This window comes from Hippoglossus hippoglossus, chromosome 22 (genome assembly GCF_009819705.1).
Source record: "Hippoglossus hippoglossus isolate fHipHip1 chromosome 22, fHipHip1.pri, whole genome shotgun sequence".
Lineage (NCBI taxonomy): Eukaryota > Metazoa > Chordata > Actinopteri > Pleuronectiformes > Pleuronectidae > Hippoglossus > Hippoglossus hippoglossus.
This window is the reverse complement of record NC_047172.1, coordinates 12,977,551-12,987,218: the sequence shown is the minus strand read 5'-3', so window position 1 is coordinate 12,987,218 and position 9,668 is coordinate 12,977,551. Positions and strand designations below refer to the sequence as shown.

General features: G+C 40.6%; 2 protein-coding genes across 2 annotated transcripts; both read right to left on the bottom strand.

Annotated features, from left to right (window-relative positions):
* Window positions 1–18: 18 nt before the first annotated feature.
* Window positions 19–2,360, bottom strand: mrpl35 (mitochondrial ribosomal protein L35). Its single transcript, XM_034576462.1, has 4 exons — window positions 2,256–2,360; window positions 1,872–2,040; window positions 379–523; window positions 19–287 (listed from the first exon to the last, which is right to left on the bottom strand). Exons 1-4 carry the CDS (start codon window positions 2,284–2,286, stop codon window positions 99–101), a joined length of 534 nt encoding a protein of 177 aa, XP_034432353.1. The 5' UTR covers window positions 2,287–2,360; the 3' UTR covers window positions 19–98.
* A 1,628-nt stretch (window positions 2,361–3,988) lies between these two features.
* On the bottom strand, window positions 3,989–9,246 carry si:dkey-21a6.5 (laminin subunit gamma-1). The gene is made up of 9 exons (XM_034576871.1): window positions 9,077–9,246; window positions 7,973–8,146; window positions 7,612–7,750; window positions 7,414–7,502; window positions 7,127–7,190; window positions 6,276–6,364; window positions 6,038–6,150; window positions 5,530–5,686; window positions 3,989–4,755 (listed from the first exon to the last, which is right to left on the bottom strand). The coding sequence occupies exons 1-9, from the start codon at window positions 9,126–9,128 to the stop codon at window positions 4,598–4,600; spliced, it is 1,035 nt and encodes a 344-aa protein (XP_034432762.1). The 5' UTR covers window positions 9,129–9,246; the 3' UTR covers window positions 3,989–4,597.
* Window positions 9,247–9,668: the final 422 nt, after the last annotated feature.

Genomic DNA, 9,668 nt, shown 5'->3' with positions numbered 1-9,668 from the left:
CAAAAGCACAAATCATCCACCATATTTGACTTTATTATGTATATTACATCTATACATTGTATTTGAACAGAAAACATGACACCTCTACACGTATCAAATCACGGTTTGAGGTTTACCCGGTCGTGGTACTTCAGGTATGGATCATCGAGATACCAGTTCCTCCTCTTCCAATAAGAAGTTGTCATTTTATCTAAAAGTTTGCTCTGTGTTTTGTTGCAGATGACAAACTCCCTCAGGCGCTTTCGTCTGGCAGGTTTCTTCTTCCACAGTTTCTTCTTGTATCCAGCCTGTTAAAACAAGAAACAAGCTGTCACATGGGCCATTGCGTTGTAGTTAACAAATCAGCGATTATGGTGGTTATCAGTAAAACTAACGCACCTTGCGTCTGATCCAGAGTCCACAGTGCAGCCTCATGAATCTTTGTGTGACAGATTTGACAGTTTTTGTCTTGCCCTTCTTCAGACTATAGTAGATCAGACTTCTGCTTGGCTGCAGAGTCAGACTGGGAACAAGAGCCGACACCCTGCAACAACACAGAGAAGCACAACAACTGCTATTTAAAATAACCAACAACCTCAAATACCTAAATAGAACGTAGGTCAATTACACTGGAAAAGAAGGAAAAAAAGTATCTGTGTTTTCACTGTAAAGAAACTAATACTGCTGGAGATTGTTGATTCACATTTTCGCTGCTGTGAGTAGCTGCGAGTTTCCCAGTTTTGCTGCTCAGTTAAGCCTGAAATAAAAACATCTCTGCTAAGATTATTAAAGTAATACACCTTAATAAAACTACAGTAAAGAGCAGAAATACTATTTCACACTGGATCTGAATGGCTTAACAATGCCGTTTATATATTTCCTGCAGGACACACAGCCCCTCTGTGAGTTGGGGTGGAGGCGAAAAACTTAAACTTTACAACTTCCTGTTTTCCACATATGGTATTAAACTTACTGTATATGTTCCTGTCTGTTCGTACCTGTATCTCACTTCCCCCTAGTTTGAACATAACAGGCAATAGCTTCGGCCAGAGCAATTTTCAAGGTAAGGTAACCATTAGCCATTCTGTTAACATCATTTTTATGATTTATAGGGATAGTTAACCCAAAAATGAAAATTCACTCATCCACTCAGCATTATGCCAATGGAGGGGTGGGTGAAGTGTTTGAGTCCACATAACACTTTTGGAATTTCAGGGTTAAACAACTTTGCAGCCAAATCCAATACAATTGAAGTAAATGGTGACCACTTCGCTCCATACTGATCCTGTGGTGTCATCCAAGTGTCAGTAAGCCCCGACATTCAAATTTGATTCCCGCAGCAGTTACTGCAGCTATCGCGAGTATCGTCACGTGCCCCTTGGGCGAGAGCATAGAGGCGCGAGCTTGTGCAGTGTGTGGTCGAACGTGAACATGGCTCTAGAGGATATCAGAGGAGATTTAGGCTAAAAACATGGTGTAAATGACGCCGTTTTGAATGTCCGGCTTACATGAATGACACCACAGGAGCAGTATGGAGGCATTTTGTGGTTTTTTTGTTGGGTTTTTTTTACGTTTGAAGAAGGTATTCCCAGTTACTTAAGTTGAATTGGATTTGGCTGCAACACTGTTTGCCCCTGAAACTCCAAAAGTGTTTTGTGGACTCAAACACTTCACCCACCCCTCCATCGACATAGTGGTGAGTAGACAATGGGTGAATTTTTAGGTGAACTATCCCTTTAACCTTATGCATACAGTCTATACATATATTAAAGTGCTGTCAGCTCTTAGTTGACACACACAGAGTGGTGATCTTACTCTAAAGATCTTAATAACACTGTAACCCTCTGACAGTGATGGTGGCTGTGTGTGGTAGTGCTGCTCCGGGTCTTTACCGTTGGAGGATGTGGTAGCGGGGTGTCTGACAGGCTGCAGCCGGCAGAGGAGCGCGGAGGGCGGCTGCAGCAGCGGAGCTGAAGAGGGGTGGAGGGTGGATGAGGCTGGCGAGCTGACGGAGCTGCGGTGTCCCGGGGCGAAGAGAGGCGGACAGCGGCCTCAGTAGCGCTGTCACATACACAAGAACAACAGGGAAACATGAGAGGAAACATCTCTGACCTTACTGTTAGCTACTGTTCAGACCCCCCCCCGGATAATATCTGTATTAATTACATCCCGCGCTCCTGTGGTTCAGAGCAATAAAACACAGGTGACCCGCTGCACTTTTACTAAAGAAGACAAACGAGGTTATAAAGTGTGAAAGTCAAATTGTAGATACACACCGGACACCCTCCTCGCTATGGCCGCGGCCATGTTTTTTCCTGTAAGTCTCTTGTAAGTACGGTATCCTGCGAGGACAAATCTTTATCACAGCAGCGCGTTATCGCCACCTAACGTCCACCATTGGAACTGCAGCTCCGCACATTTTCATTTATCAATGTTTACCTAAAATTACTGTCGTTAAATCACGTGACGGCTTTACAACATTTCTTGTAAACGAACCACACGCTTTTATTTGAGAGTGACTCATTCTTTCAGATTATGCATCGTTTTTTAATAAAATGTATGAGCTCATGAAGTATAAGTATATATACATAGTAATCAGATTAAAGTAGTTTCACCTTCACCAGATAAAACATTATGAATGTAACACAATCAGAAAGGTCACCCTGGATAATCCTTTCTTTTACTTTTTATATTGAAAGTATTTTTTTAAGTAAATACTTGATTTAGCTTTGATTAAGTATAATGTGAAATTTCCACTTTGTATCATTAATGCCTTTTTTTTAATAATACATACATTTATTTATAGAATAAGTGGATCAAACATCCCTTCTGTCTTCTACTGAGATAAACATCTTGGGGATGAATGATCTCCAGTGTTCACTCTGTGTGACTCTGAAGCTCACAATCTTGTAAGGTCGCCTTATGTGCGACTATCAACTGTATCCATCTTTCTGGTCCATGGTTGTCAATGGCAGACATGTTGTTTTCATGGCATGGCAGGAAATACTGAGGTGTATCCAAGTGATCACTGCAATCAAACTATTACTCAAAGTAATGGATGCTGCTGCATGTTAAAGCTACAACAATGAATCAGCTTCCTCATTCACTTTGCATGTGAATGACTGATAACTGCATTGTCAGTTGTATACAACCTTTATAATACAGCAGGTTCTGTGGGAGTTATACAGCAGAGGACCAATTAAAACTGAAGATGTCCTTATTCACACTTTCCACTTAGGTTTATTTTATAGTGTTTGCTTCACTATTGTGAGGAAATCATCCAAAACATCAAACTAAAGTGCTGTGAAGGAAGAGTTTATGGACCATCAATGTTCATATTTAATAATATTCTAAAAAAGTTTGTGAAGTAATGTTGTGTATCTGGATGGCAGTTGTCTCCCACACGCTGACCCTACATGTAAAATAAATTATGCTGGGTTTTTTTTGTGGCTAAAATACAGAAGGGTCTTCACTACATTTTGAAAAATCAAATCTATTCTCAGCATTGAGTGATACACTGACAGTTCAAAAAGACTTTTTAAAAGTCCAAAGATATGAAGCTGTAAAAAAAGTAGAGAAACCAGGACTGGAAAAAATATGTAATGTTAATTTGTAATCCAATTTAAAATAGAATGGGACTCATCAGAACACAAAGAGGAACAAGCCTACTCATAGTTGCCTGACTATTACAACAGGAAAGAAAAAATAACCTAAATGATTCATGTGTCATAAATCATAATCCTAAACAGTGGAAAATTTAGTTCAGGGAATTGTTCCCTGAAAATTAAATGAAAATGTTGAAAAACTTTCATGTTGCAATGTTAAAGACTGTACCAAAATTGAATGGGTGTTTCCCAGGCCCCATCCCCCCACCAAGTTTTGTTGAAATTTGTGTATATTTTTGTGTAATCCTACTGACAAACACAAACCAACAGACACTGGTGAAAACATAACTTTGCTTGTGGAGGTAAGGATGACAATCATTTTGGAAATTAGGCTCCATTTAATAATTTTTATTTATTTTCTTTTAAAACATACAAATATAACCTTAAAAAAGCAGAGGGAAATTTTAAGCAAAGATATCAGTGAAAATACAGACACATGACGTACTGAAATCAAACGCATTAAAAAACACACAAGGCCCCAACCACAGCTTTACGTATCGTTGTCACTGAGGAACCACACAAGGTAATGGAAGCGCCCGCTAGTCCACCAACACGAGTGCGAAATAAATCAATTACCTTCGTGAAAAAAGTGCTTTCATAAGAGAGAGACGTTCCCACCAAGTGGAGGCACGCATGTTATTTACACCGTTTCAGCATACCTCTGATAATCCAATAACCTACTTTACAAAAGGAAAGTGTTCATCTCTGAGGGGAAACAACTGTAACAGTGTCAAACTACAAGAATTCACAAAACTTCTGTTTCTCGGTAATATATTAAAATGTACAACATACAAAAAGCTGGTGGGTTGTCGAAGCACCGTCCAGGGATTTTACCGTCAGTCTTCCTCTGTCTGTTCTTTGTCTTTAGTGGAGACCCACATGGGAAATAAGACTTCAGTTTGTTGGGCCACCGGGGACGTTCCTGTACGAACACTAAACTGAGGTCCTTTGGGTCACCAGCCAGCATACACAGGTTCTCCATCACAGGGGATGCCATAGTATCGACCTTGAGGCCGCTCTTTGCATAACAATGGAGCTCGAGCAACAGTCAGTTCTCCGTCAGTGTCTCTCCGTCGACGCAGAATCATTAAAATGATGAAGAGCAAGGCCACTGGAAAAGTGGGGGAAAAAACACAAATGGAATGACCATCTACACTCGGGCTTATTAGACGCACAAAGAATGCATTGACATGTGAGCATGATTCTTATTTTGCTTCATTATGTCTTGTTTGTGAACAACGTGTTCTCAGTGTAAGGCCAGAAACAGAATCGGTTTCCTGTTTGTAAAAAGAAAAGTCTTACTAGGACTCAATGGAGAAAAAGCCTCTCAGAAAATCTGAGTTATATGTCACACACATCAAATACATTCACAGAACAATGCTTAGTTATTTATGAAATGTGCTTATTATCCAATGTAAGAAATAAATCTAAAACTAAGAAAGAAAAATAAATTACACAACTTGATCATGAAACTTCTCTATTTAGAGACAGGTTATGTTCATAACAGTCTGTTTCATTTACACAAACATAGCAATAAATGCAAAAAGTAGAACTTCACAGTGCCTCAGTGTTTTCTAGTTCCACAAAACAAGTCCACAGTAAGCTGCAGAAAATAGGCGTGCTAGTGTTACACAAAGGAAGTTAACAGCCAGTACAATGTTAAACTAATGCTAGTAACATTTGTATAAAAGAAAAAGTCTTGCATATAATCAGATTACATAGAATAGGACCCTGCAGTGCAAATTATGTTTACTTTAAAGACCATCAGTTTGAAAATCATAATTGTAATTCCAATACCTTTAACATGGCATTTAGTAAAGGCAAGATATATTGCTGACATATCTGGAAAAGTATTTAATTGCACTGGTAGCACGGTGCTACTTACCTCCACCTCCAATAACTAACAAAGCAATAGTGACAGGAGCCAGCTCGCAAGTATCCCCTGATTTGCGGAAGAAGGTCTCCATGCAGTAGCCTGGAGCCAAACTGCCCGCTGGACAGAAGGCATCATTTGGACACAGAATGGGGTTCACATCTGGACTCTGAGAAAATAATATGAGGGACAAACATGCGGGTCATCTCTCAAACTCTCGAACACAAATGTAGATGGATCAGAGTGTGGAAGGTGTGGAGGAGAGGGTGTAGAGTGAAGAGGGTTCAGAATATGGAGGTTACAAAGTGGAGGGTGCAGAGTTTGGAGACTGCAGATTAGAGGGTGCACAGTGGAGGGTACAGAATGTGGATGTTACAGAGTGGAGGGTTCAGAATATGGAGGTTACAGAGTGGAGGGTGCAGAGTGTAGAGGATGCAGAGTTGAGGGTGTAGAGTGGAGGGTGCAAAGTTTGGAGACTGCAGTATGTGGTGGGCGCACAATGGGGGGGTGCAGCACTCACAGGGCAGTAGTGATTCTCTGGGCAGACGTCACAGATTTCCTGGCCCCAGTGGATCTGGAAGAAGCCACTGCCACAGATCTGACACATAGTTTGATGGGGGGCCTTGTGCATGCCTGTCAAAAAACAAAAAAACAGATATCACCTGGATAAACAATCGTGCTTTAAATTACAAGCGTCATCAGGCCCTCATAGAAATTACTACAGCCTTGAAGCTTTAGGTTTAACAGGTGTGCATTACCTGGCCGACACGGTGTGCAGTCTTTAGCAGCGGTCTGTAGAGCCTCTGTTCCTACAGGACACATCTGGCAATGTGAGCAACCAGAGGAGCTGTAAGAGAAATAGAAAGAGGTGTTTGTGAACATAAATCTACAGATTATTATTTTGTACTTGTATTAGGTTTGTGCCACAAGTAACTTAGAGGTCAGCGATTGCTTTTACTGGAACAGAAACTAAAGATCAGCTGTGGATGGAGTTTGGTGAGGCCATGGTTTCATCAAGGTTACCAGACGTTCATGTTGAAGAGCTGAGTCTAAAGGTAACCACTGGATCTTTCTTTGAATCCTCATCAAAGGTCACAAGCTTTGAATCAAATCTGAAATATATGATGCTGAAATCAGCTGATACAGTATGTGGGAGGATTCCAAGGAAACTGCTGGTTCCTCAATCCTCCTCCTTTGCTTTGCTTGTGATGCCTCCAGACGTTGACAGAATTTAGGGCACTTTAGATCCAAGGCAAATCGAGAACACTCTGGAGGAAATACTTTTCCAATCTCGCAGCGGAATCCTGAAGATCCACCTGCAGAACTTTGCTTGGAGGAAGAACACTGGCTGTATTGTTTAACCTGCTGTAACCATATCTCAATAAGTGACGGGAAATGTTGGTGCGTGCGTGCGTGTGTGTGTGTGTTTGTGGGAGTGTAGATGTATCTATGCAGGCAAACAGAGCCATGGAATGGAAACATGTGATGTTTGATCCGGGTTGTTTCAAAACATAGTTTAAAAAGTTCCATCCACACTGATCCTGGTCACAACAGGCAGAGATAAATAAAAAAAAAAACTGAAACCCGGTGACATTCAAGTGTAACTTACTTGCAAAAGCTTCCTCTTGCACATGGTGCGCATGTTGTGGAACTCAGCTGTGATGAAAAGAAACCTGAAAGCAGCAGAGACATAATAACTCAAAACATGTGATGCAAGTTTTCCCCCCCGAGTTTTCGATTATATGAAACTGTGTGTAAATGATTCATTTGCAGGCTAAAATTCTTTGATAATTATATTTGCAGATACATATTAAATGTACATGTCTAGTTTCTGACAACATGCAAACTGCAGTTTTGTGAACGATAAAGTTTTGGTCTACAGCTGAATAAACACACCTGTTGAACAACTTGTGCAGGTGTCTGCACCACTATTATTGTTGAAGGATCCAGCAGGGCAGGGGTGACATAATGGACTTCCAGTGAAACTGTGCAGTAGGTGTAGAATATACAATAAATTGACAAGTGAAGTAGACGTTAAATAGAAGTAGAAGTATAAGAACATGTTTAGTTCAGTGGCATAATCTGTGGCCTTACTTTGTGTAGGAGCCCCGGCTGCAGGGCAGACACTGCTGCTGTCCTGCAAGTGGCTGATAAAAACCTGTGGCACATGCCAGGCAGGCTCCAGGAAATAGACACAACCCGGGGTCAGAACAGCATGCACACAGCAGGGTGTCTATGGAGGGACAGAGAATGATTTGTTAAGCTTGACTTTAAGAAAGTACGAAAATCTCAGAATTTATCTTTTCACGAAGGACAGTCAAGACATGTATCTAACGAAAAGAAATGAGTTAAGATTCTAAAACGTTACATAAAACGTTTCCATGATCCACCATTGCACAATAAAAAAAGGTCTAAGAATGTGGCCTAAAGTCAGATGACACGGCCGTTGACTCACTGTTGTCGTACTGTGATCCTGGAGCACAAGGCTCGCAAGTCGAAGTGTTGAACGCGAAGCAGCCCGGGGTCGTGCTGCTGAGAATCATGGGAGTTACAGTCAGACTGGTCACATTCTCGATGAGAGTGGTGCTGACCACAGCAGGGGTAAGTGTGGTCTGGCTTCCCACCAGGCCTGAAGGAGAGGAATACCTTATGTTCATATTTTCAGATATTAACAGCAAGGATCTTAAGTAAACAGTCGATATCAGAAGATCCACATAACATAACATGCTTTCTTCTCAGACATGTACTGAACATGAATCCAGGCTAACAAACGGACATGTAACCAAGGTATGAAAGAAAATGGGTCAGGTTTACGGTTAGAGCGTTTGCCTAATCCACCTATTCCACCCATTACTTGCGTAGCTGTGTCATTGTGGTATCGTAAAATCACTCCACAAAATCTAAGGCACAACATCCCCCCATGCAGCGAGAAAGTGAGGGCCACAGGTATAAGCACGTCAGTGGAACAGAGCCTATATTGTGGTAGTAATCACATTAGCCGTGTACTTAAGTGCTTTCTTGAATAGGAGCCATCCTACTCATGAAATGCAATTACCCAGGGTGTCATGTGATTGGTCCGGTTTAGTCTCCTCTGGTTTGGCAACATTTCTCTATCAAATCGTTGTAAAAAAGAAAAGAAAGTAACCCTGCTACTGATCCTAAATCACAACATTTGGGTGGAGAGAGAGGGTAGACAGACTAATGTAGTGCAGTAGAAACCCAGTAAGCCAGCACATTATTTGTAGAGACATTCTCCATAAGAAGAAAGTTTGATTTGAGGTTTGAGTAAAAAAAAGGTTTAAATGATAAAGTTTCAGGGAACAAACAACTACAAGAAAAGCAACTCATGGACTTAATTTCTATGAAAACATTTGTCAAACAAATGTCCACAATTATTCGTATACACTTTTTTTGGTCGCATTTATAGTGTTTTACTTTGTTTAAATATTATAAGTTATAGACTCGGTAGAGTGGTTCGAGTTGGTAAAGTCACTGTACTGGTGTTTTTCATGGTTACATCAGTTATGTTGCTCGCTGATAGAAGAGTTATAGACCTCACCCATGAAACAAGCGGCGGCTATAAGAGGCAGAAGTCCCCGACACTCCATCATCCTCCGGATATTATCGAGTGCGACCACCGACCAGTGTCCGTCTACAGCATCTCATCCCGGACAAGTGGTCGAGCTGCCTTTGTTTTCACTGTGGAAGTCGCTCTCTCGCAGCGGGATCAGTCCTCTCATCAGTGTCATATGACAAAATACGTATCATGTGATTTTGCTTTGGAGAAAAAAAAAAAAAACGGCACAAAATGGGCAGCATTCATGGCAGATAACTTGCTGTTACATAGAACAGCCATCAGGGGCACTATTGCTCCTTGTGCTGTCATTAGTGTGGAGGCTGCTGCAGCATTTTAAACATTTGAGAAATGTGGTATTTAAATGATTGTTTACGAGTTGTTATGTTTAATATTTTTCTACAGTAAAATTCTTAGTGATTAAATGTAGTAGAAATTAGTTTTAAAAAACATGATAAACGACATACATTAAAAAATAATCGTATTTTCTACAATATAAATAAACAAAACGTACAATATTACAATTTAAAGTATATTATTACATCATCAAACTACAATAAAATAATAAATTATACAT